Source organism: Macaca mulatta, chromosome 14 (genome assembly GCF_049350105.2).
Source record: "Macaca mulatta isolate MMU2019108-1 chromosome 14, T2T-MMU8v2.0, whole genome shotgun sequence".
NCBI lineage: Eukaryota > Metazoa > Chordata > Mammalia > Primates > Cercopithecidae > Macaca > Macaca mulatta.
This window is the reverse complement of record NC_133419.1, coordinates 56,211,326-56,238,773: the sequence shown is the minus strand read 5'-3', so window position 1 is coordinate 56,238,773 and position 27,448 is coordinate 56,211,326. Positions and strand designations below refer to the sequence as shown.

The 27,448-nt window shown below is 43.9% G+C and overlaps 1 protein-coding gene and 1 long non-coding RNA gene across 9 annotated transcripts in view; both read right to left on the bottom strand.

Moving 5' to 3' along the window:
- Positions 1-26,089, bottom strand: part of TMEM41B (transmembrane protein 41B) — a 30,565-nt gene extending 4,476 nt beyond the window's left edge. For 3 of the 8 annotated variants that reach the window (XR_003722659.2, XR_013404036.1, XM_002799640.4), the window contains exons 1-6: positions 25,803-26,089; positions 13,364-13,481; positions 8,478-8,606; positions 3,836-3,929; positions 3,124-3,228; positions 1,904-2,042 (exon numbers count right to left, since the gene is read on the bottom strand). Coding sequence is in view for 3 of the 8 variants with exons in the window: in XM_002799640.4 (XP_002799686.2) it covers positions 1,904-2,042; positions 3,124-3,228; positions 3,836-3,929; positions 8,478-8,606; positions 13,364-13,481; positions 25,803-25,923 (706 nt within the window). In the remaining 5 variants the exon portion in view is untranslated. Of the gene's footprint in view, positions 1-1,749; positions 2,043-3,123; positions 3,229-3,835; positions 3,937-8,477; positions 8,607-13,363; positions 13,482-24,039; positions 24,145-25,802 lie in introns of those variants that run through there. The other 5 variants (XR_013404037.1, XM_077963465.1, XR_003722660.2 and 2 more) reach the window with 3 other exon arrangements.
- LOC144334315 (uncharacterized) lies at positions 17,362-19,241 on the bottom strand. The gene is made up of 2 exons (XR_013404039.1): positions 19,086-19,241; positions 17,362-17,493 (listed from the first exon to the last, which is right to left on the bottom strand). It is a non-coding gene; the product is annotated as an uncharacterized LOC144334315 (long non-coding RNA).
- Positions 26,090-27,448: the final 1,359 nt, after the last annotated feature.

The following is a 27,448-nucleotide window of genomic DNA, read 5'->3' as shown; positions in this document are numbered from 1 at the left end:
TGAGTAGCTGGGACTGTAGGCACCTGCCACCACGTTCAGCTAATTTTTGTATTTTTAGTAGAGACAGGGTTTTACCATATTGGTCAGACTGGTCTTGAACTCCTGACCTTGTGATCCGCCCACCCTGGCCTCCCAAAGTGCTGGGACTACAGGTGTGAACCACCGCGCCCGGCTAATTTTTTTTAAAGTAACAATAAATAATTGATTTTGGTTATTCTTTTCAAAAAGAAATATTCTTACAAGAATTAAGCTTTCATAGATATTCAATATGTAAGAAATCTGCTCATTTTTTTTTTGGACATCTAAACAATTCAACTTGAACTGGAAAGAAAAGCAAAACACTCCTACAAAGAATGAGAATTCACAAAATATATAAATAATCTTCATGTCCACTGATTAATTTCAAAATTAAGGCCGGGCACGGTGGCTCACGCCTATAATCCTAGCACTTTGGGAGGCTGAGGCGGGCGCATCATCTGAGGTTGGGAGTTAAAGACCAGCCTGACCAACATGGAGAAACCCCATCTCCACTAAAATACAAAATTAGCTGGTCGTGGTGGTGCATGCCTGTAATCCCAGCTACTCGGGAGGCTGAGGCAGGAGAATCGCTTGAACCTGGGAGGCAGAGGTTGCAGTGAGCCGAGACAGCACCATTGCACTCCAGCCTGGGCAATAAGAGCGAAACTCTGTCTCAACAACAAAAACACACACACAAAAAAACACACAAAAAAGCAAAATCAAGTATTATTTCTTTAAAAGCAAGAACGTTTGTTGATCATTGCTTTCTCCATATTTTTGATAACATCCACAATAAATGCTGGTCTCAATAAAAGGAAAAATAGGATCAATTCTCTCCTGAAAATTCAAGTTCAACATTTTAATACTTCATTAGGAAACAAATTTGCTGCCGGGCACGGTACCTCAGGCCTGTAATCCCAGTACTTTGGGAGGCCGAGGCGGGTGGATCACGAGGTCAGATCAAGACCATCCTGGCTAACAAGGTGAAACCCCATCTCTACTAAAAATACAAAAAGTTAACTGGACGTGGTGGCGGGCGCCTGTAGTCCCAGCTATTCAGGAGGCTGAGGCAGGAGAATGGCATGAACCCAGGAGGCGGAGCTTGCAGTGAGCCGAGATCGTGCCACTGCACTCCAGCCTAGGTGACAGAGCAAGACTCTTGTCTCAAAAACAAAACAAGCAATCAAATAAACAAAAAAAAAACTCCAAAAAACACAAAGGAACCATTTTGCCAAAGCAACATTTAAAAAAAAAAAAAAGGGCTGGGCATGGTGGCTCACGCCTGTAATCTCAGCACTTTGAGAGGCTGAGGTAGGAGGATCACAAGGTCAGGAGTTTGAGACCAGCCTGGCCAACATGGTGAAACCCCATCTCTACTAATAATACAAACATTAGCCAGGCGTGGTGGCATGTGCCTGTAGTCCCAGCTACTCGGGAGGCTGAGGCAGGAGAATGGCGTGAACCCAGGAGGCGGAGCTTGCAGTGAGCCGAGATTGCGCCACTGCACTCCAGACTGGGCGACAGGGTGAGACTCAGGGAAGGGGAAGGGGAAGGGACATAGGAGAAAATTGCTCAAAAAAGGCAATTTGATTTTTTTTCCTCTCCACTTAGAGGAACTGGAGGTTATAGGTCCTGCTTAACTCTCTATTATTAAAACGATATACAGTAGAAAGTGCTCTTCTTTAAAGAGGCAACACAAAAATAACCTAAATCAACACGATGCAACAAACACTTCTGAGTATCTATTTATACAGCCAGGCTTTGTGCCCAAGAGTTCTAGATGGTGCTGACATATCTGCAGAGAGTATGCATGCAATCTAGATCAGCTGGACACTGTTAGATATGTACACAGTAGCTCATACACGGCAAGAACCAGAGGCCTTACCTAGAAAAGTACCAATAAAAAAAACTTTCAATGGCACATTTATCACAGGAGATGTGATATTAATAAACCAATTAGGCAGAAATGGTGTTATTCTCAAAAATATAATGTAGTTAATGAGATGTTCTCTATGACGGTCAACCTGTCATAAGAAAGAAAATAATTAGCATCAGATTGAGGACAACTTCAAAATAAGTCGCTTAATATAAACACCTTATTTCAAATTCTCATTCCTGATACTTCAGAGCATACCCAAGACAAATGATCAGGCTGGCATGGTGTTTCATGCCTGTAATCCCAGCACTGTGGGAGGCCAAGGCAGGTAGATCACCTGAGGTCAGGAGTTCGAGAACAGCCTGGCTAACATGGTGAAACGCATTTCTACTAAAAATAGTGGTGGCATGCGCCTGAAATTCTAGCTACTTGGGAGGCTGAGACAGGAGAACCTCCGGGAGGCGGAGGTTGCAGCGAGCCAAGATGCACTTCAGCTTGGGCAACAAGAGCGAAACTCCGACTCGAAAAGAAATGAAAAAAGAGAAAAGAAAAGATCAAAAAAGGCCAGTGGTGACTCATGCCTGTAATCCCAGCACTTTGGGAGGCTGAGGCAGGAGGGTCGCCTGAGGTCTGGAGTTTGAGACCAGCCTGGCCAACATGGTGAAACCCTGTCTCTACTAAAAATACAAAAAATTAGCTAGGCGTGGTGGCATGCGCCCATAATCCCAGCTACTCGGGAGGTGAGGTAGGCAGGAGCATTGCTTGAACCCGGGAGGCAGAGGCTGCAGTGAGCCGAGGTCATGCCACTGCACTCCAGCTGGGTGACAGAGTGAGACTGTGTCTCAAAAAAAAAGAAAAGAAAAAAATGCACTGGGAGTTGGCTGATACAAGTGTTTCAATAACACATTCACAGAATACTGCATTAACATAAAATGGATAGGTATCTAATTATGTGGATGCCTTTATACTGACACTTTGACTTCTCTGATTGAATTTACTCGGATAAAAATTACCATCACAGGTCTAAAACATTTGTATGTGAAATTATTAACATTCATATTTGCCTACCACCTATTTTTATTTGGTCAGAAGATAGTTGTCATTACTTGAGTTAACTTAGGAAATAATTTGTGTTGGTTTAATACATGTAGCTAATTCATGTAGGCACTAAACACAGAACTTCCAATTAACAAAGAGTTACATCAAATAATTTAACAATACATGTTTACCTGCTGTGACCATTTTACTGCTTTTTCTGTTAGGTATTTGTATACAACTGGTCTCCCAACTAAATAGGAAAGCATATAACAAAAAGAGGCACCAAGTCCAGAACACTGGAAAACAAAAAGAAGCCATAAGCATTTTGTATTTTTCCATCTTACTCACATTGATTTATTCACCTGAGTAAAAGCTCAATTAATTTACTTCTTTCGGAGGTGGGGAGGGTACTCTGCAAGACATCTCTTGTGCAGAGATGATCTAGTACTTTCTCAGACCAAATTGTACCTCAAGTGAGATCAGCTAAAACAAACTGGCACTTGTGATTACACCTAGTGACTATATCCAAATAATTAATGCTAGGCTTTAGCCTAAGAATAAAACTTCAGGAGCCAATTTCCAACCTCCTCCCAACCCCCACAATTTCTAAGCTTGAAAACACCACCTCTGGCCCTGGGACTTAACTCATTGTGCTCATCAACTCTTTTGGACTGTCGCAGTTACAAAATCCAATAGGAAAGAAAAGCTAAAACATAGCTTATAAATGTAACTAAGTCTATAATTGGTCTGTTCTGGGGGAAAAACAAATTGTAACACCTCCTTGTGAAGGGACTTTAACTCCTCGTATGCTTACATAGACTAGTGGGATTAAAATATCATCATCCTCATCATTCTATTGTTTTTTTTTTTTTCAGTCTCCCAATTTTATTTTTTCATACTTACCAAACAAACAAGAAATAAGGCCAGTGGAAAGGGATAAAGAAACCCTGAAAGTATACTGAGAAATATAGAGCCTGGAATAGCAAATGTTTGCAAGCTGGTAACTTTTAAGTTAAGGATTAGAACACAATTAAGTGGAATTTTAAAAGACAAATGTAACATTTCGGGAAAAAAGTATAAATACAGAAATTATCATATAATGAGATTATAACCAAAGGTTTAGCCTCTAAGTTGACCAATTACTAAACGGTATCATAAATACTAGCAAGTGTGCGCTACTAAAAGGTTTCCAAGACAAAAATTCAGTATGTACTAGATAGAGAGGAATCGGGCACTTTGGGGGAGGAAAAAAGAAAAGATCTTCCGTAATCTTTCAGTGCTTCTCTAATACATTTTACTCCCAAATGTTTTCAGGGAAATCATGTACATATAATTATTTCTAATTTAATTATGAAGATTTACCTAAATTCACTACTCATTTTAAAGGAATAGGAGCTACAAGAGAATTAAAAAAATAAGAAAAATAAAATAAGAATAGAAATTACAAAATATAGTAAAAGTCACAAATCTTATTTATTTTTGAGAAGGGGTCTTGCTTTGTCACCCAGGCTAGAATGCAGTGGCGCACTCATGGCTCACTGCATCCTCAACTGCCCAAGCTCAAGCAATTCTCCCACTTCAACCTCGCAAGTAGCTAGGATCACAGACGTGTGTCACCATGCCAATTTTTATTATTTGTAGAGATGAGGTCTGGCTATGTTGCCCAGGCTAGTCTTGAACTCCTGGGCTCAAGTGATCAGCACTGCTCATCTTCACTTCCTCAGAGGAGATTCTCTCCTTGTTCCCTGTGACCTGCTTTACTATTCCACTATGCTATTGAAACTTCCTCCGGCCGGGCGCGGTGGCTCACGCCTGTAATCCCAGCACTTTGGGAGGCCGAGGCGGGCGGATCACAAGGTCAGGAGATCGAGACCACGGCGAAACCCCGTCTCTACTAAAAATACAAAAAATTAGCCGGGCGCGGTTGTGGGCGCCTGTAGTCCCAGCTACTCGGGAGGCTGAGGCAGGAGAATGGCGTGAACCCGGGAGGCGGAGCTTGCAGTGAGCCGAGATCGCACCACTGCACTCCAGCCTGGGCGACAGAGCGAGACTCCGTCTCAAAAAAAAAAAAAAAAAAAAAAAAAAAAGAAACTTCCTCATAGCCAATATTAATAACTTTTTCTCAACAGTCACCTTTCAGTGATCCCTGCATAGGATTAGACTTCATCCTGCATGAAACATGGCTTCAGTGAACTGTACTTCTTCTTCTACATTACAGGAAATTTCTTCTCTAGATTTTTCTCTTTGCCCTCAAATCTGAAATTTCTCTAACGTTCTGTTAGTCACACTCTCCCTTTCCTTTGACAAATTTGGCAATTTCCATGGCTTCAAGTATCACCCACATATAGTACTAAAACTCAAAACTCTCTGATCAGCCAGCCTCAAATTTTCGACCTGTTTCCTACACGTCTCTGTTAAAAACAAAACACACACACACACACACACACACATTTTGGGTTACGATTGTATTATATGGGCCAGGTAGGGTGCCTCATGCCTGTAATCCCAGCACTTAAGGAGGCTGAGGCGGGCGGATCAAGAGGTCAGGAGATCGAGACCATCCTGGCCAACACGGTGAAACCCTGTCTCTACTAAAATACAAAAAATTAGCTGGGTGTGGTGGTGGGCGCCTGTCGTCCCAGCTACGCGGGAGGCTGAGGCAGGGGAATGGCTTGAACACGGGAGGCGGGAGATTGCAGTGAGTCGAGATCTCGCCACTACATGCCAGCCTGGCAACAGAGCGAGACTCCATATCAAAAAAACAAAACGAAACAAAAGATCATATTATGGATAGTTTCACACATATATAAATGTAGAAATATTCAGTGTAAATGATGAGTTGATGGGTGCAGCAAACCAACATGGCACATGTATACCTATGCAACAAACCTGCAATGTTGCACACATGTACCCCAGAACTTAAATAATTAAAAAAAAAAAAAAAGAAAAGAAAGCAAGACTCCAAAGGATGAAAGGAGATAAATGGAAATTTTCCCTTGAGGAAACTGAGAGAAGCAGGAATAAATGAGGACAAGTTCCCAGGAAGTGTTTTGTTGTTTTTGTTGTTATTGTTTAATGCAACTGTTTCTTTTTTCTTTTTTTTTCCCCTAAAATTTGGTGAAATTCCTACTTGTCTGAAAAGGAAACCTAAAATTACAGCTGAAATTGGGGGAAAAAAAACAAAGTTGAGAAACTAGTGTTACGATGCCCTATGTCAACATATTTCAGGCTGGGTGCAGTGGCTCAGGCCTGGAATCCCAATACTTTGGGAAGCTGAGGGTGGATCACTTGAGACTAGGAGTTGAAGAACGGCCTGGCCAACATGATGAAACCCCATCTCTAATAAAAATACAAAAATTGGCCGGGCACAGTGGCTCATGCCTGTAATGCCAGGTCCTCAGGAGGTTGGGACACGAGAATCACTTGAACCCAGGAGGCAGAAGTTGCAGTGAGCCACGATCATGCCACTGATCTCTGGTCTGGGCAAGAGTGAGACTCTGTCTCAAAAAATAAAAATAAAAATAAGGCTGGGTGCGGTTGCTCACGCCTGTAATCCCAGCGCTTTGGGAGGCCCAGGTGGGAGAATCATGAGGTCAGGAGTTCGAGACCAGCCTGCCCAACATAGTGAAATCCTGTTTCTTACTAAAAATACAAAAACTGGTCGGGTGCGGTGGCTCACGCCTGTAATCCCAGCACTCTGGGAGGCCGAGGCAGGCGGATCACGAGGTCAGGAGATCAAGACCATCCTGGCTAACACGGTGAAACCCCGTCTCTACTAAAAAAGTACAAAAAATTAGCCAGACGTGGTGGCAGGCACCTGTAGTCCCATCTACTCGGGAGGCTGAGGCAGGAGAATGGCGTGATCCCGGGAGGCGGAGCTTGCAGTGAGCCGAGATCGTGCCACTGCACTCCAGCCTGGGCGACAGAGCGAGACTCTGTCTCAATAAAAAACAAAAAACAAAAACTAGCCAGGAGTGGTGGTGCGTGCCTGTAGTCCCAGCTATTTGGGAGGCTGAGGCAGCAGAATGCTTGAACCTGGGAGGCGGAAGTTGTGGTAAGCCGAGATCATGCCATTACACTCCAGCCTGGGTAACAGAGTGAGACTCCATCTCAAAAATAAATAAATATAGGCCAGGTGCAGTGGCTTACGCCTGTAATCGCAGCACTTTGGGAGGCTGAGGCAGGTGGATCACCTGAGGTCAGGAGTTCGAGACCAGCCTGATCAATATGGTGAAACACTGTCTCTACTAAAAACACAAAAATTAGCTGGCAATGGTGGCACGCTCCTGTAGTCCCAGCTACTCAGGAGGCTGAGACAGGAGAATCGCTTGAGCACAGGAGGCAGAGGTTGCAGTGAGCCCAGATTGCGCCACTGCACTCTAGCTTCGGCAACAAGAGCGAGACTTTGTCTCAAAAAATAAATAAATCAATAAAATAAATAAAAATAAAAACCCCACATTTTTCAACGTCCAAATTGTTTAATATCATTAAAATAATTCCTTTTCTGCCAGGCGCGGTGGCTCACGCCTGTAATCCCAGCTTTTTGGGAGGCTGAGGTGGGCGGATCACCTGATGTCACGGGTTTGAGACGATCCTGGTCAACATGGTGAAACCCCGCCTCTACTGAAAATACAAAAATTAGACGAGCATGGCGGCAGGCGCACGTAATCCCAGCTACTTGGGAGGCTGAGACTGGAGAATCGCTTAAACCCAGGAGGTAGAGGTTGCAGTGACTAGAGATTGCACCATTGCACTCCAGCCTGTGTGACAAGAGCGAAACTCCACCTCAAAAAGAAAAAAAAAAAATTGGTTTAAAAATGATGATTATTTTTATAACATCAAGAGGTAATGTCTTTCATTAACTGAGAAGATCTGGAAAATAGTTTGGATAAGAATAAAAGATATTAACAAATCAGAAATGAAAAATTAAACTCCACAATTTGCAAAATTAAGCACCCACAGCATAAGCCATTTGAAATAAGGCTATTTTCCTGACTAGTTAAAATGTAATCTATTTCTATAAAATAAATATATATCAAATTGTAAAAAAAATTCATTCCTTTGAATAAGTATCTTAAGAATTTTTACAAAGGAAACAATGCAAGAAAAAAATCATGAACAAAGGAGATTCATAATACATACCTATAAAAATTAACACATTATATGTACAAACCTAAGAGAACAATTATAAAAATACTATTTTGACTAATAATTTAAAATAATTATATAAACTAATATCATCAGTTAATTAATACAATTATAAATCAAATCCATAAAATAATATGCAGTAAAGGAAAATGTTTGATAAGTGAAAAAAGCAGAATACAAAAGAATCAAAAGAACTTGTGATAAATATTCAGACATAAAAACAGTCCAGGAAACAGGATTAAAGTGATAATTTTTTTCCATTTCAAATTTTCAATTATTTAATATTGTTACACTGCAATAACAAATTTTAAAAGGAAAATATGTATAAATGAAGAGCAGACCTTTTACACTTTTTCTTGAACAAAATTAGAAAACATTTTTTCAGTTAAAAGGATACAAAATATATGTAGCAAAATAAGCTACAAGTACTTGAACATAAAAGGTGTCCTTATATTTGGATAAAACTTTTCCTAGAGCCTTGGCATCATCCATATCTCTGGGAACCTTCATATTCACTCTTTCTTCTCTAAAGAAATAAAGTGAAAAATTTTAGAACAGAATTTTGCCAAGATAATATCAAAGTCAGGTTCACAACATGAAGTTTTATCCAAAATGATTTGATGCCTTGATCTGTTGTCTAAATTAGCAATTTTTAAGTTTAAAAGTTTATAATGTTTTCTTCATTTACATAGTCTTGCTCTGTTGCCCAGGCTGCAGAGCAGTGGTGGAATCTCAGTTCACTGCAATCTCCGCCTCCTAGGTACAAACGATTCTCCTGCCGCAGCCCTCTCAGTAGCTGGGATCACAGGTGTGCACCACCATGCCAGTTAATTTTTGTATTTTTAGTAGAGAGGGAGTTTCACCATGTTGCCAGGCTAGTTTCAAATTCCTGTGCTCAAGTGATCCTCCTGCCTCAGCCTCCCAAAGTGCTAGGATTACAGAAATGAGCCACCGCACCTGGCCTATAAATTAGTATTATTTTATTTTTATTATTTTTTTGACACAGAGTCTCACACTGTTGCCCAGGCTGGAGTGCATTAGCATGATCTCGGCTCACCGCAACCTCCACCTCCCAGGTTCAGGTGAGTTTCCTGCCTCAGCCTCCCAAGTAGCTGGGATTATAGGCACATCCCACCATGCCTGGCTAATTTTTGTATTTTTAGTAGAGACGGGGTTTCACCATGTTGGCCAGGCTGGTCTCAAACTCCTGACCTCAGGTAATCTGCCCGCCTTGGCCTCCCAATGTGCTAGGATTACAGGAGTGAGCCACTGTACCCGGCTATAAATTATTTTTTAATGCTTTAATATAATTTCATGAGACAGGCAATTTTTTCTTTTTAATGTCTCAGCAGAATCAGACAGGTAATTTATACATGAAAGTTCTGGATGACACAAACCAAGGGTTAAAGGCATTTGTTCCAACATCGAAATAAATTTTGACTTGAATATAAGAAATGAGCCACTGACCAGGCACGTGGTGGCTCACGCCTGTAATCCCAGCACTTTGGGAGGCTGAGGCGGGTGGATCGCCTGAGGTCAGGAGTTCGAGACCAGCCTGGCCAACATGTTGAAATCCCGTCTCTACTAAAAATACAAAAATTAGCTGGGTGTGGTGGTGCACACCTGTAATCCCAGCTACTCGGGAGGCTGGGGCAGGAGAATCACTTGAACCCAGGAGGCAGAGGTTGCAGTGAGCCGAGATCGTGCCACTGCCCTCCAGCCTGGGCAACAGAGTGAGACTCTCTCAAAAATCTCAAAAAAAAAAAGAGAAAAAGGAAAAAGAAAAAAACAAATGAACCACAGATGTTAGTATATTAAAAACATTTAACATCATTTTGGGTAATCCTGATGATAAACCAAATAATAATTTACAATGAAAATTAAGTAAAAATGTAACAAATTCATAGTTTACTTTCTTGAATTCACAAAAAACTGCAAGTTTTCCATTTTACTCTATATTTGGCACTTTGTTTGGAACTGAATGATTTCTTGCTTAGGGAAGCATCGAATAATCACCTTTGTGTTTCATGCATATTATGATCATTTGTGTTGTTTGTTTGTTCTACAGGCAGGCTCCCATGCTTTGTCACCCAGGCTGGATGTAGTGCAATGGCACGATCATAGTTCACTATTACCTCCATCTCCTAGGTTCAAGCGATCCTCTCACCTCAGCCTACTGAGTAGCTGGTACTGCAGGCACGTGCCACTATGCTTTGCTAGTTTTTTTTTTTTTTTTTTTGAGACGGAGTTTCGCTCTGTCGCCCAGGCTGGAGTGCAGTGGCCGGATCTCAGCTCACTGCAAGCTCCGCCTCCTGGGTTCACGCCATTCTCCTGCCTCAGCCTCCCGAGTAGCTGGGACTACAGGCGCCCGCCACCTCGCCCGGCTAGTTTTTTGTATTTTTTTTAGTAGAGACGGGGTTTCACCGTGTTAGCCAGGATGGTCTCGATCTCCTGACCTCGTGATCCGCCCGTCTCGGCCTCCCAAAGTGCTGGGATTACAGGATTGAGCCACCGCAGTCTCGCTCTGTCACCCAGGTTGGAGTACAGTGGCGCTATCTCGACTCACTGCAAGCCCCGCCTCCCAGGTTCACACCATTCTCCTGCCTTGGCCTCCCAAGTAGCTGGGACTACAGGCACCTGCCACCACGCCTGGCTAATTTTTGCATTTTTAGTAGAGATGGGGTTTCACCATGTTAAGACAGGCTGGTCTCGAACTCCTGACCTCAGGTGATCTACCTACCTCAGCCTCCCAAAGCGTTGGGGTTACAGGCACAAGCCACCAAGCCAGGCCACTGTGCTAGTTTTAAAAATTTTATAGGCCGGGCACAGTGGATCACACCTGTAATCCCAGCACTTTGGGAGTCCAAGACGGGTGGATCACGAGGTTAGGAGTTCAACACCAGCCTGGGCAGCATGGTGAAACCCTATCTGTACTAAAAATACAAAAATTAGCCGGGCATGGTGGCACACACCTACAGTTCCAGCTACTTGGGAGGCTGAGACAGGAGAGTCGCTTGAACTGGGAGGCAAGGGCTGCAGTGAGCCGAGATTGCACCACTGCACTCCAGCTTGGGTAACAGAGCAAGTGAGACTCCATCTCAAAAAAAAGTTTTTTGGCCGGGCGCGGTGGCTCACGCCTGTAATCCCAGCACTCTGGGAAGACAAGGTGGGCGGATTGTCTGAGCTCAGGAGTTCACGACCAGCCTAGGCAACAAGGTGAAACTTCGGTCTTTACTAAAATACAAAAAAATTAGCTAGGTATGGCGGCGTGTGCCTGTAGTCCCAGCTACTTGGGAGACTGAGGCAGGAGAACGCTTCAGCCTGGGAGGCGGAGGTTGCAGTGAGCCAAGACTGCACCACTGCACTCCAGCTTGGGCAACAGTAAGACTGTCTCAAAAAAAAAAAATTTTTTTAGACAGACGGGGCCTCGCTACGTGACCCAGGCTGTTCTCAAACTCCTGGATTCAAATGATCCTCCCACCTCAGCCTCCCAAAGTGCTAGGATTACAGGCATGAGCCCTCATTTGTTTACATGGTAAAAAAAATTTAACTGAGCTATGACTGGGAAAAGCGACTCACACCTGTAATCCCAGCACCCACCACGTCTCTACAAAAAAATTTAAAAACTAGCAGAGCATGGTGGTACAGGCCTCTACTCCTAGCTACTTGGGAAATTGAGGTAGGGGATCGCTTCAGCCCAGGAGGTTGAGGCTGCAGACAGCCGTAACTGTGCTACTACACTTCAGCCTGGGTAACAGAGCAAGACCCTGCCTTAAAACAAAACAAAACAAAAAAAAAGAGGTGTGAGCCCCAGTGCTGTTTTCTCAAGTCAAACAAGACACCCAGTAAACTAAAGGTTCCTACTTATGAAATTTATAAAACTAAAAAGACTCTAGGCTGGGCACAGTGGCTCACGCCTGTAATCCTAGCACTTTGGGAGGTCAAGGTGGACAGATCACATGAGGCCAGGAGCTCAAGACCAGCCTGGCCAACATGGCAAAACCACAACTCTACTAAAAATACAAAAATTAGCCAAGTGTGGTGGCGCAAACCTGTTAATTCCAACTACTTGGGAGACTGAGGCAAGAGAATTGCCTGAACCCAGGAGGTGGAGGTTGCAGTGAGCTGAGACGGCACCATTGCACTCCAGCCTGGGCAACAATCTCGAAACTCAGTCTCCAAAAAAAAAAAAAAAAAAAAAAATTGTGGGCTGCGCACAGTGGCTCACGCCTGTAATCCTAGTACTCTGGGAGGCCAAGGTGGGCGGATCACTTGAGGCCAGGAGTTTGGGACCAGCCTGGCCAACATGGTAAAACCCCATGTCTACTAAAAATATAAAAATTAGCCAGCCATGGTGGTGCACACCTATAATCCCAACTACTCAGGGGGCTGAAGCACAAAAATCCCTTCAACTCAGAAGAGGAGGCAGAGATTGCAGTAAGCCAAAATTAATACCACTGTGCTCCAGCCTGGGCGATAGAGTGAAGAAAAGAAAAAAAATGAAAAATGAAGAAAAGAAAAAAAAAAAAAGAATTATGATTGAAGGCAATTTGGAGAAAACATGTCCTTCCTGATACTTTTAAAACACATTTCATAGTTCTCCATTACCACATCAGGCTGGCCCTGGTTGAAAGTCTAACTACATCTTAGTAGTCCTTTATATAATCTATGATTATAACAGGGTGGTATTACTAGGGTTTAATAGCTCTGGGATATTTTGCCCTTCTAAAATGTATTTCCAGGCTGGGCACAGTGGCTCACGCCTATAATCCCAGCACTTTGGGAGGCCAAAGCAGGTGGATCACCTGAGGTCAGGAGTTTGAGACCAGCCTGGCCAACATGGTGAAACCCGTCTCTACTAAAAATACAAAAATTAACTGGATGAGGTGGCCCACCCCTATAATCCCAGCTACTCGGGTGGCTGAGGCAGAATTGCTTGAATCTGGGAGGCAGAGCTTACAGTGAGCTCAGATCACGCCACTGCACTCCAGCTTGGACGACAGGGCAAGACTCTGTCTCAAAAAATATATATATATGTGTGTGTGTGTGTGTGTGTATATTTTAACATATATATATAATATACACACACACATATTTATGTATGTATTTCCACATGGGTTTTGTCGTGTTGCCCAGGCTGGTCTCACACTCCTGGACTCAACCAATCCATCCACTTCGGCCTCCCAAAGTGTTGAGATTACAGGTGTCAGCCACTGCACTTGGCCTTAATCCACTTTCATCTTATAAATATCTATACATTTTCAGTTTATTTCCCATACTTACTCACTAAGCTGAGGAAAATTTTTATATACCAAAAACATAACAAAAGCTGCAGATAAGAAAATGGACACCAATATAAGGAGTGACATTCTTGCTGATCCAGCTTCTGCCCAGGATTTTTCTGAAAGAAAAAAGAAGGTATAATTAAGATAAATATAAAGAAAGACATGCCAGCAAGTAATTTCTATAAATGCTTTCCTTCCAGATAATGGTGTGTACTTTTGCCTAAAACGATGTGACATTAAATTTAAGCACTGGGCTGGGCGTGGTGGCTTACGCCTGTAATCCCAGCACTTTGGGAAGCCGAGGCAGGCAAATCACTTGAGATTGGGAGTTCGAGACCAACCTGACCAACATGGAGAAACTCTGTCTCTACTAAAAATACAAAATTAGCTGGGCATGGTGGTGCATGCCTATAATCCCAGCTATTTGAGAGGCTAAGGCAGGAGAATCGCTTGAATTCGGGAGGTGGAGGTTGCAGTGAGTGGAGATAAGAGCCATTGCACTCCAGACCGGGCAACAAGAGCAAAACTTCATCTCAAAAAAAAAAATTAATTAAATTTAAGCACTGTACAGTACTTGAAGTTTATTAACTGGACATATTACTTTTGGGGGATACATCCATTTTAGAAGTATGAAAAAGCAGAACACCAGAGTCTGTAGCACTGGCTTACTGATAAGCCAAAGGGGAAAAAAAGAACATTGTTCTAAATGTTCTAAATTTTATCACATACTGTCAATTTCATATTTCTATACTGGGAGCCAACAGCATAGACAAAATGGCCCTTTTGGAAAAATGAGGTAATTTGGCAATTACTTCAACTGTTTTAAGAACACAGATATTCACAAATGCAACTGGAGAAATGTTACACTTTCTCTTTATACCAAATGCATCAGAATATAAACTTGAATCTCAAATGTTTTGGGTACCTCTGTAACTCCAACAATGGGAGAATATTTGTAGTCCCACAAAAGGTAATCTCAGTATTAGCTTAAAAAATTATATGAACAATAAAAGTACAGAATGAGATTCAGGAAACAGTAAGTAGAAGGAAGTACAGGGCTGTTCTGCCAGGAACTGGTCAATAGCGCGGAGGCCAGGACAACTTTACATTGTGCTCACTGGGGAAGAGGTAGGAGTGGGTGACTCAATTTTTATTTTACCATTATCCCTTGTGTACACTGATAATACTCAAAAGTATTTAAAAATATGTATACTATATGTCCGGGCACGATGGCCCATGCCTGTAATCCCAGCACTCTGGGAGGCCGAGGTGGGCGGATCACAAGGTCAGGAGATCGAGACCATCCTAGCTAACACGGTGAAACCTTGTCTCTCCTAAAAATACAAAAAATTAGCTGGGTGTGGTGGCAGGCACCTGTAGTCCCAGCTACTTGGGAGGCTGAGGCAGGAGAATGGCGTGAATCCGGGAGGTGGAGCTTGCAGTGAGCCGAGATCATACCACTGCACTCCAGCCTAGGTGACAAAGCGAGACTCCGTTTCTTAAAAAAAAAAAAAAAAAAAAAAGCATACTATAATTCAGATTTATGATTTTTAGTTCCCTTAAAATGGATTCAACTATTGCACAGGTGGCTTTCAAACATACTTTTATGAAGTATCCTAAAAGTACTGAACTGCCTATACTCTACTACTTTAGCAAATCCTTCTTCATAAAAGTTTATAAATGTGTATTAGACAGCTGTCATTGCTGCTCTACCCCGTCTCCCTTCCTTTGAATTAACACCCTTCCCTTGTCCCATAAGGGGGCCAATCTCAGGACCCCCTATTCTTACATTCTACTCTCCCAAACCCAGAAGGCTCTCTGGCCCAGGGTTGGACACTTGACCCAAGTAGAAACAAATCATTATTGGCTGACCAGATTTTCTCTTGATAATTTGAAAAAAAAGAGATACTGGTTGTCAAGGGACAGTGGGACTTGGAGCTAAAAGGTTAAATGGTGGAGGACACAGTAAGCCAAAGTGGTAAGCCAAAGACATGTATCAGAAAATAGGAGAGGTTGGAACAGAAACCCAGAGAAGCAGAATTGGGAAATATAGCTAAGTTACTTGCTGATTTCTAATGTTCCACTTCCCCTGATGCCTACCTCTATTTCTTGCTCAGTGAGATTATTTCTTATATTCTTTTTCTCTTGTTTAACAATCTTCCTTTTTATTTTTCTTAGTTTAAACTGATGTCTATTCCTTTCAACCAAAAAGTCTTGACTAAATAAAAGATAAGCTTCATTTTATCCCTTGTCTCACTACCACAATTGGAATTAGTAAGATTTTGCTAACTTTTTTCCCCCCGAAGAGACAGGGTCTCCCTATGTTGCCCAGGCTGGACTTGAACTCCTGGGCCCCAGCAATCCTCCCACCTTAGCCCCTCAAGTAGCTGGGACTAAGGTATGTACCACTGAGCCCTGACTAGGTATTACTAAATTCTGTGTTGAACACATATAGAAACCAACTGGCTCCTTGCTACTGGTAGACTACAAGAATCAGCATTATCAGGAAGCTTGATGGAAATTCAGATTCCCACTGAAGCAAAAATCTGCATTTTAATGATACTCATGTGATCTTCACACACATTAAAGTTTGAAAAGCTAAAATCTGGCCCACTTTTACAAGTAAGAGGCCTAGGCCGGGCGCGGTGGCTCAAGCCTGTAATCCCAGCACTTTGGGAGGCCGAGACGGGCGGATCACGAGGTCAGGAGATCGAGACCATCCTGGCTAACACGGTGAAACCCCGTCTCTACTAAAAAATACTAAAAAAAAACTAGCCGGGCGAGGTGGCGGGCGCCTGTAGTCCCAGCTACTCAGGAGGCTGAGGCAGGAGAATGGTCTAAACCCGGGAGGCGGAGCTTGCAGTGAGCTGAGATCCGGCCACTGCACCCCAGCCTGGGCGACAGAGCAAGACTCTGTCTCAAAAAAAAAAAAAAAAAAAAAAAAAAAAAAAAAAAAAAACAAGTAAGAGGCCTAAAGAAGGAGACTGCACTATCTAGTTATAAAAAAAAAAATTCCTGAGCCATAGTGGTGGTGGTGTACACCTATAGTCCCAACTACTCAAGAAGCTGAGTCAGGAGAATCGTTTGAGCGCAGAACTTTGATTCTGGCCTGGGCAACACAGTGAGACCCTATCTCTAAAAGGAACCAAATAATGTGAAGCGTATTTCCAAAGCATTTTGTTGTTGTTGTTGTTGCTGTTTGAGAAGGAGTCTCGCTCTGTCGCCCAGGCTGGAGTGCAGTGGCGTGATCTTGGCTCATTGCAACCTCCACCTCCTAGGTTCAAGCAATTCTCCTGCCTCAGCCTCCTGAGTAGCTGGGATTACAGGCATGTGCTACCACATCTGGCTAATTGTTTTTGTATTTTTGGTAGAGATGGGGTTTCACCATATCAGCCAGGCTGGTCCAAGTGATTCTCTTGCCTCAGCCTCCCAAGTAGCTGGGATTACAGACGTGCACCACCACGCCCAGCTAATTTTTGTATTTCTAGTAGAGATGGGGGTTTCACCATGTTAGCCAGGCTGGTCTTGAACTCCTGACCTCAGGTGATCTGCCCACCTTGGCCTACCAAAGTGCTGGGATTACAGCCGTGAGTGAACGTGCCCAGTCTCCAAAGCATTTTAATATCTATTTATAATTAACCTGTAATTTCTCTTGAAATAAGAATTGCTTAGGTTAGTGCTTTGATAATACTAAATATAAATTATTCTTACCTATTCGTTAAATTTAGCAAGTTTTCTATAAGATTTTAGTTATGTGAAAAACTAAATTATCTTTTCCCACTTTCAGTAAACAATCAGTCTAACTTCCCAACTAGTCCCTATTCTTCTTCTTCTTTTTTTTTTTTTTCAGACGGAGTCTTGCTCTGTCTCCCAGCCTGGAGTGCAGTGGCCTGATCTCAGCTAACTGCAACCTCTGCCTCCCAGGTTCAAGTGATTCTCCCCTTTCAGCCTCCGGAGTAGCTGAGATTACAGGCACGTGCCACCAGGACCAACTAATTTTTGTATTTTTAGTAGAAACAGAGTTTCACGTTGTTGGCCAGGCTGGTCTTGAACTCCTGACCTCAGGTGATCCGCCCACCTTTGCCTACCAAAGTGTTAGGATTACAGGTGTGAGCCACCGCACCCGGCCTCCAACCAGTCCCTATTATTCTAACTTTGTTATGTTTCATGTTAATCTCAAAAAGAAGATTTGCTCATCTCTTATTTCTGAAATTTATTGCAGGAAGGAAGAGGATCATAATATAGGACAAAAGGTACTTTCGGTGGAACAATAAACCAAGCATGCCTATCTCTTAGTACTCTAGTTCATTAACCCACAGACGTACTGATATGTATGCTTTTTAGGAGCACAGAGAATTAAAAACACACTTTAAACATCTCAGGTCAAACATGAAAAGGTCTCTGCAGAATCTTGTAATAACAAATGGCTAAATGTCTGTTACATTTATGCTCTGGTTACTATCTAATTTAATATATATCTTGAGGCCTCCTAATAAGTTATATTCACTCATAAGTTATATTCTCTAAAAAAGCATAATCAGCAAAAAGTTGCAAAAACATCAGGGTGTACTAAATCCAATTGAACAAAAAATGTTGTTTTGGTTTATAAATATAAATCCCATTTATTTATTATTTACTTTTATAAGATAGTGTCTCACTCTGTTGCCCAGGCTGGAGTGCAGTGGTGCAATCATAGCTCACTGCAGCCTTCAACTCCTGGGAGTTGAACGCCTTCAACTTCAATCCTCCTGCCTCAGCCTCCTGACTAGCTGGGACCACAGGTGTTTGTGACCATGCCTGGTTAATTAAATCATTATTATTATTATTATTATTTTTGAGATGGAGTCTCGCTCAGTCACCCAGGCTGGAGTGCAGTGGCGTGATCTCGGCTCACTACAACCTCCGCCTCCTGGGTTCAAGCAATTTTCCTGTCTTAGCCTCCCAAGTAGCTGGGATCACAGGTGCCTGCCACCATGCCCAGATAATTTTTGTATTTTTAGTAGAGATGGGGTTTCACCATGTTGGCTAGGATGGTCTTGATCTCTTGACCTCGTGATCCGCCCACCTCGGCCTCACAAACTGCTGGAATTACAGGCGTGAGCCACTGCACTCGGCAATTTTTTAGTTTTGTATTTAGAGACCAGGTCTCACTATTTTGCCCAGGCTGGTCTTGAACTCCTGGCTTCAAGCAATCCTCCTGCTTCAGCCTCCCAAAGTGCTGGGATTACTGGTATGAGCCATTGAACTGGGCTAGAAAACCTATTTAAACACAAACCATTTTCACAAGGCTAAAATAGTTATTTTTCTATTTTATTGAATAAAAGGCTATTCAATAAACTAGGTAAGGAATGAGGGTAATATAAATATAAATATTGAGTTTTCTATAGGTTGACATCAAAGTAAAGACACATTATACACACAAGTAGTGTATATTTTTTCAGGACGTCCATTATGATAATTTATAATTATAGAGCGGGTGTGGTGGCTCACTCCTGTAATGGCAGCACTTTGGAAGGCCAAGGTGGGCAGATCGCCTGACGTCAAGAGTTCAAGACCAGCCTAGCCAACAGGGTGAAACCCTGTCTCTACTAACAATATAAAAAATTAGTCAGGCGTGGTGGCACACCCCTGTAGTCCCAGCTACTGGGGAGGCTGAGGTACGAGAATTGCTGGATCCCGGGAAGTGAAGGTTGTGATGAGCTAAAATTGTGCCACTGCACTCCATCCTGGGTGACAGCTATTAATTATAGACAAATCATAGATAATAAACTGTTTTGGAGATACACATCACATTATATACTTCTTAAAGTTATGTTACTTTTAAATCCATCTAAAGGTATGCTACTTTTAAATCCAATTAACTTACCCCAGCCCAGTTTTTTTTTTTTTTTTTTGAGGCGGAGTCTCGCTCTGTCGCCCAGGCTGGAGTGCAGTGGCGCGATCTCGGCTCACTGCAAGCTCCGCCTCCCGGGTTCCCGCCATTCTCCTGCCTCAGCCTCCCGAGTAGCTGGGACTACAGGCGCCGCCACCACGCCCGGCTAATTTTTTTGTATTTTTAGTGGAGACGGGGTTTCATTGTGTTAGCCAGGATGGTCTCGATCTCCTGACCTCGTGATCCGCCCGTCTCGGCCTCCCAAAGTGCTGGGATTACAGGCTTGAGCCACCGCGCCCGGCCAACCCAGCCCAGTTTTAACTTACTTTCCTGCTAGAATCAGGTGCAGAGTATAAGAAAAACTAACACAAATAATTTAATATTATAAGCATCTTTTTAAAACCTTCAAAACCTTTTTTTTTTTTTTTTTTTTTTTTGGAGAGGGAGTCTCTCTCCGTCACCCTGGCTAGAGTGCAGTGGCATGATCTCGGCTCACTGCAACCTCCGTCTCCTGGCTTCAAGCGATTCTCCTGTCTCAGCCTTGGGAGTAGCTGGGATTACAGGCGCCTGCCACCACGCCCAGCTAACTTTTTTGTATTTTTAGTAGAGACGGGTTTTCACCATGTTGGTCAGTCTGGTCTCGAACTCCTGACCTCAGGTGATCCACCCGCCGCAGCCTCCCAAAGTGCTGGGGTGACAGGTGTGAGCCACTGCACCAGGACATTCATAATTTTTTTTATCCTGAAAATATCTGCATACATAAGAATGACTTTTAAGAAAGAATGATGGCTCCTCCCCCCCTTTCTTAGCAATTCTCTTTAGAACTTCTATCCAAGCTATGTACTTAAATATAGTTGTGATTAGCGCTGTCCGCTAAACATCTATTGAGTACCAAATGCTTTGTTCACTCTGTGCTCCTAAGGAGCTGATGCCACCATTAGCTAGCTAGATATTCCCCTTCCCCCGACAAGGAAGAGTAGAGTTAAAAGGGGCATTTAGTTTACAGGAAAGCAAGATCACTGGGCTAGAGTGAAGGCAAGATTCATGGAGTTTGTGGAAATTTTGCTGAAGATTAAAAGATGGGAAAAGGGGGAGGGCGCAGAGGCTCATGCCTGTAATCCCAGCACTTTGGAAGGCTAGGACAGGTGGATCACCTGAGGTCGGGAGATTGAGACCAGACTGGCCGACATGGTGAAACCCCGTCTCTATTAAAAATATAAAAAATTAGCCAGACACGGTGGTTGGCACCTGTAATCTCGGCTACTCAGGAGGTTGAGACAGGAGAATCGCTTGAACCCATGAGGCAGAGGTTGCAGTGAGCAGGGATCGTGCCATTGCACTCCAGCCTGGGTAACAAAAGTGAAACTCCCTCTCAAAAAGAAAAAAAGAAAAAACAAAAAGATGGAAAAAGAGTCAGCTTTTGTTTTGTTTTGAGATGGAGTTTCGCTCTGTCACCCAGGCTGGAGTGCAGTGACGCCATCTTGGCTCATTGCAACCTCCGCCTCAGCCTCCCAGGTTCAAGCAATTCTCCTGCCTCAGCCTCCCAAATAGCTGGGACTGTAGGTGCCTGCCACCATGCCTGGCTAATTTTTGTATTTTTAGTATATACAGGGTTTCACCATATTGGTCAGGCTGGTCTCGAACTCCTGACCTCAGGCAATCCTTCTGCCTCAGCCTCCCAAAGTGCTGGGATTACAGGCGTAAGCCATGGTGCCCGGCCTACAGTCAGCCTTCTATCCTGTACATGTGCAGCTAACTATTTTAAAAGACTTAAATAGGTAATAGTCTTTTTTTTTTTGAAACAGGGTCTCCATCAACCAGGCTAGAGTGCAATGGTGCAATCACGGCCCCCTGCAGCCTGGATCTCCAAGGCTCAAGAGATCCTCTTAATCGCAGCCTCCCAAGTAGCTGAGATTACAGGCGTGCATCATGCCCAGCTAATTCTTGTATTTTTTTTTTTTTTTTTTAATAGAGACAGGGTCCCACTATGTTATGTTGCCCAGGCTGATCTCAAATTCCTGGGCTCAGGCAATCCTCCTGCCTTGCCCACCCAAAGTGCTGGGATTACATGTGTGGGCCATCAAACCCAGGCTAATGTACTCCTCTTAAGTTAAAAATTAAATAAGGCTTTTAGTATGCTAGCTCTAAAACTATAATATTTTTCTTTACATTATGAATTTACCAGTACTAAAGTAAAGAATAAGATGAGTGAAAGGAGTTAGTGTTTAACTGGACTAAAGAACATTAATTACCCTGAGTTTTCCTTGAGTAGACAGGTCTCTAATTGCTACCTGTCTTATTATAGTTGAATGATGAAATATATAGACATTTGAACAAAATTAAGATCTAAGTTTAACTTGATATTTTCCTCACTCTCTAAAATTAGGCAAACTTTCTCAAGCATTGTATTCTATAGTAACACAAGAAAACAACTGATGAGGGTGCAATAAAGCCTAATGACATTCCACTCTGAGGTTCTCCTTTCGCACAAACTGGTAAACAGAGAATGCTGGCAATTATAATTCAACAATCCTTGGGTATAATTCTAACAAGAGTTCTAAACATAGATTAAAAAGTCATAAATCTTGTTTTTATACGTCTACATTTAAATTTATAGCAAACACATTTATAATGTGCCTTCTTATGGCCACATTACACATACGTGCCTTTTAGCATTACAGCTACTTACACCAGTACTGCTCTATCACCCAGGCTGGAATGCAGTGGCGTGCTATCGGCTCATTGCAACCTCCGCCTCCCAGGTTCAAGTGATTCTCCTGCCTCAGCCTCCCAAGTAGCTGGGATTACAGGTGTGCACCACCATACCCAGCTAATTTTTGTACTTTTAGGAGAGACAAGGTTTCACCATGTTAGTCAGGCTGGTCTTGAACTCCTGACCTCATGATCTGCCTGCCTCGGCCTCTCAAAGTACTGAGATTACAAGCATGAGCCACCATATCAGCCTAAGTAATGTATATGACCTGGTGTATATATGTATATATATATATATATATATATATAACTCAAGAAAAGATTTAAAAAAATTTTTTAAACCAGCATTTAATCCCAAAGCACTGATATTTTCTCTTCTATTCCATTATTTAAAAATGCTTATTTTTGATTATCCATCAAATTGATTTCACACCCCTCACAAGGGTCATGACTTATATACTGAAAAACACAGGCTGGGCACGGGTGACTCACACCTGTAATCCCAGCACTTTGGGAGGCCAAGGCGGGCGGATCACAACGTCAGAAGATCGAGACCATCCTGGCTAACATGGTAAAATCCCATCTCTACTAAAAATGCAAAAAATTAGCCCCGCATGGTGGCGGGTGCCTGTAGTCTCAGCTACTCGGAGGCTGAGGCAGGAGAATAGTGTGAACCCGGGCAGTGGAGCTTGCAGTAAGCCAAGATCGTACCACTGCACTCCAGCCTGGGCAACAGAGCGAGACTCCGTTTCAAAACAAAACAAAAAAAAGATAGAGGTTTTTCATCGTAATTAAATTTCCACAAACCTCCCCAATCACAAGTATTATAAGTGGAAGTAAAAAATCACATTTTACAGATCTCGAATTTGTCTTCAACATTTAGTTCATCATCTTCAAAAAATAGCTCCCCTACTAAACTCATTAGCTATATGATCTATCCAAGCAGCAACAAGATGGCCAGGCCATGGCAATCCTCTTCCCATTTTCCCTCACCACTCAGGGCTCAACAGCATGGTGAAGCTCAGGTGGGGGTAGGGGATGGAGAGCACAACGGCTACTTTCCCCCAGTACAACATGGCATCTGAAGCTTGATAGGAGAGCAGAACTGGTGAGACCTGAGGGAAGGGTCCAGGGCCTGTATTCAGTCAGAATCACTGCTGGAAGAGGAGGAGGAATGCTTGCTATGCTTGTGCATCTTTTTATGAGCTTTCTTCATCTTCTTCAGTATCTTCTTGTCCACTATCACTGCTGGTCTGACCATGCCAGGAGCCAAAGGATTCACAGGAGGCATTCCAGGGGCAGGTGGTAGGTATGGAGGAGGGTAGGGACCCGAGCGTTGGCATCCTGGATACCCTGGCTGTGGCACAGGATGAGGGGCCAACCTGGGGGGAAAGCCGAATTGCCCTGTGGAGCTCCTGGGGGAGGAGGACAGGGACCCGGGGGAAAGGGTGGGTTGATAGGTGGTGGGTGGGCAGGATTGGAACCTACAGGGCACCCGATGTTGGGGGGATATGGATTTGGCCCTGGCTTCCCGGCATTGGGATTCCGCATGTTTAGGTGTGTCCTCCAGCCTTTCCACCACCGCCTGGGCTTGATGCATCCTCAAGAGCTTCTTAACTAGTTCCACCTCCTGTCTGCTCTCTCATCTTCATCATGCAAAAATTAGACTTTCCGTGTTACTTCTGCCTTACTCAAGTATTCAAAGTGGTCCACAGACTACTAGGCTCAGCTCTGAGACTAGAGGCCAGAGTAATGGTAAGGAATCCACTAAATGTGCAAACATTGCAGATAGCGTGTAAAATAGTTCAAACATACATATATGACAACTACTTATTTGCCAAAGTTATATATGTCACTTAATAAAATACAAATGCATTTCCAAGTATCATGGAATTTACAGGAACATTCTGACACCATCCTGAACAGGCCAACTTCATCGCCTACTGACACCCAACAGAAACCCTCCGCTCTTGACAAGGTAATCTTACCTACACACATAAAAGTTTCACACTAACCTTCAATCCTACTACTCTATTTCTCCTAGCCTGGAACACCCTTCCCTTCTCTCTACTTATGCAAATCTTACTTACCTGGCAAAGCACAATGGCTCATGCCTGTAATTCCAGCATTTGGGGAGGCCAAGGCAGGAAGACACTTGAGCCCAGGACTTCAAGACATCCTGGCCCGCCTCTTCTCTATAAAAAATAAATAATTAGCTGGGCATGGTGGCACATACTTGTAGTCCCAGTTACTTGGTGGAGCTGACGTGGTAAGATCGCCCGAGCCCAGGTGGCTGAGGCTGCAGCGAGCTATGATCATGCCACTGCACTCCAGCACAGGTGACACAGCGAGGCCGTGTCTCAAGCCACTAAAAACAGGCCTTACTTCACCATGAAGGCATGCCTTCACATCCCTTCCCTGTCTTCCTATAGATTTGTGATCTACAGATGTCATGTGACAGCATCATAAGAATAATTGTGTTGAATGTTCTGTTGTAATAAAATAAGATAAAAAAATAAGAGTACTTTGGAAGTTTCAAGGTTTTATTTTTTGAATAGCTTTAGGTAAACATCATGAATAGTAAAACTGGCTGCTACCTCAAATGAGATGTCAATTTTTAGGGATGCCCTATCTGGAAAACACTTTTTCAGGAAATGCAGACCTTGGAATATGTCACCCTCAGTAGTAGAGTCTTCAAAACAATCTTTTATTCAGAGCTGATTTATACATTAACAATGATTCATTTCTCTGTTTTTGAAGTTATATGAAGTTACCTGGCTTCAGTGTATATAAGCTGGAAAAATACCAAATACATAAAGGTGACAGAGTCAAATTAGACTGTTGGAGACATTTTAAATTATTTGAAAATACATTAACATTTTCTGCTACACACTCTTAAAGCTCTCCTTAGCCATCACTGGTGGTGGAACACACCTGTGTGAGCTACAGACAAACTTCTTAGGATCACTTCAAGTTTATAAGCTTTAAAATCATTTAAAGAACAATTCCAGGCCAACACGGAATCAAAGTAGTTTGTAGGCACAGTTTTTTCCTTAAAACAATATTTAAAGCCGTGAGTGAGATTCTGCAATTATAGAGGCAGTAGGAATAAAGAGAAAACAAAAACCAAAAATAAAGCCGTGAGAAATGTCAGGATGTAGTAGGGGGAAAAAACTTTAGAATGAGTGACCTCAGCTGTAACTAAGTAACTGCTAATATTTATTTAGCCCCCACTTCATATCCAAGCATTACTCTAAATCTTTTACGTGAATTATTTCGTTTAACCCACGCACCACCTATTAAGTAGATATTATTATTATCCCCATTTCACAGTTCAGACACTGAGGTTTTCTGAAAGTTACCAAGTCCAAGATCACAAGAAAACAGTAGGGCAGGGACTCACACACCACCTGCCACCTGGAAGTATTAAGTCCTTGCTCCTAACTACTACTTCACTGATCTGGCTTTATGACTTTGTAAGTCATATACCCACCTGGGCCTCAGTTTCTTCATCTGTATAAACAACGCAACGAATGCTACAGTACAGCTCCTTCCAGCTCTGCCTAGCGTCGTTATTATCAACCTTACAATCTACCTGAGCGTCAACAAGCCAGTGTCATCCTTTCTTTTAAGTGAATTGTACTCAAACAGCATTTACAATGCACCTACTAGGCGTACGGCCTTGTGCTGCGCGAGCGCCCAAGCCCAACTCCCTCACGGTCTCTGCTCCCGCCCCTGCGCCAGCAGGCTCCCTCTTTCCCCACAACTCTCCGAGACCTGCGGGGGTCCTTTTTCCCTCCGGACACACAGAAGCCTCCGCCCACCCCCAGCTCTGCTCCCTGGGCCCACTCACCCTTCTGGTGATCTCCGCGGCCAGGCGCCGCGGGACCCCGCGTCTCCGCTGCCCCGTCCCCCACGGGGGTCGTGTGGTGAGCGCCCGTCCGCGAGCGTTCGGCGACTCTGCCTTTCGCCATGGCAGCTGCAAGGAAGCTGAAAGAAGCGGTGCGGTGCCGCGCCCCCTAAACAACAAAATTCTATCGCAGGCTCCTTACTACGCCGAAGCGCCACGGCCAGATCCACTTCCGGTGCGACCGCCTCACCCGGGACGACCTCAACCTAGCTAGCACAGCGACGCCCTGCAAACACCCGCAGCGCCCGCCCCAGGCTAAACCCCGCCCCGTGCCGCCCCCGAGCCTCGCGCGCTCGTGCCGGCCCAGTAACCGCGAGACAAGTCAGGGTCCTGGACCGCCCCTTTCAGTGCCCCGCCCCACCTACGGGAAAGAGGTAGTCACATGGCGCCGGGGCGAGAGCATGCGCAGTCGCGGCACCCAAGTCACCCGGCTGCGGCTCACTGGCCCTGGCGTCCAAAGCTCAGCCTTAATTACCCGGAAGTGCGGTCCCCGGGACGTCAAACCTTTTGTCCAGGCCGCCGGAAGTGCCTGTGATTAGTCGGCATTTCGCGGCTGAGGCTGATTCAGCCCATTACGTCAGTTCCGCCGCTGCTGTCCTCAATTTGGAGGCGCCAGAGTGCTTGGTCTAAATATGGTGGAAAATACAAAGGCTGAGCAAAACCTGCCTGAGTTTCAGGAAACTAAGGCTCAGAGAGGGCTACGTAAAACCTGTGAAGGTCACAGGATGGCAAAAATGGGCTTAGACTCCAGGTTGTCTTGTTCCCAAAGCTAACCGCTTTGCATTACCTGCTGCCCCCCCCCCTTACTACTAAACCCAAGTCAGCTCTACATTTAGCTCATTCGTAAACTAAGCGGAAACATGCCTTTTACACACGTACTTTTTCTGCTTCTACCCCTCAGAGCACATTCAGCTTACTCACCGTGGTTACCTCTTGAAAGTAACTTGGAGGCCAGGCGTGGTGGTTCACGCCTGTAATTCCAGCACTTTGGGAGGCCAAGGCGGGTGGATCTTCTGAGGTGAAGAGTTGGAGACTGGCCTGGCCAACATGGTGAAACCCTGTCTCTACTAATAATACAAAAATTAGGCCAGGTGCAGTGGCTCATGCTTGTAATCCCAGCACTTTGGGAGGCCAAGGTGGGCAGATCACCTGAAGTTGGGAGTTCGAGACCAGCTTGGCCACGTCTCTACTAAAAATGCAAAAAATTGGCCAGGCGGCGTGATGGTTCAAGCCTGTAATCCCAGCACTTTGGGAGGCCAAGGTGGGCGGATCACCTGAAGTAAGGAGATCAGGACCAGCCTGGCCAACATGGTGAAACCATGTCTCCACTGAAAATACAAAAAAATTAGCCGGGCGTGGTGGTGGATGCCTGTAATCCCAGCTACTCAGGAGGCTGAGGTAGGAGAATCGCTTGAACCCGGGAGGCGGAGGTTGCAGTGAGCCGACATTGCGCCACTGCACTCCAGCCTGGGCAACAGAGTGGGACTCCGTCTCAAAAAAAAAAAAATACAGAAATTAGTCGGACATGGTGGTGCACACTACTCTGGAGGCTGAGGCAGAAGAATTGCTTAAACCCGGGAGGCAGAGGT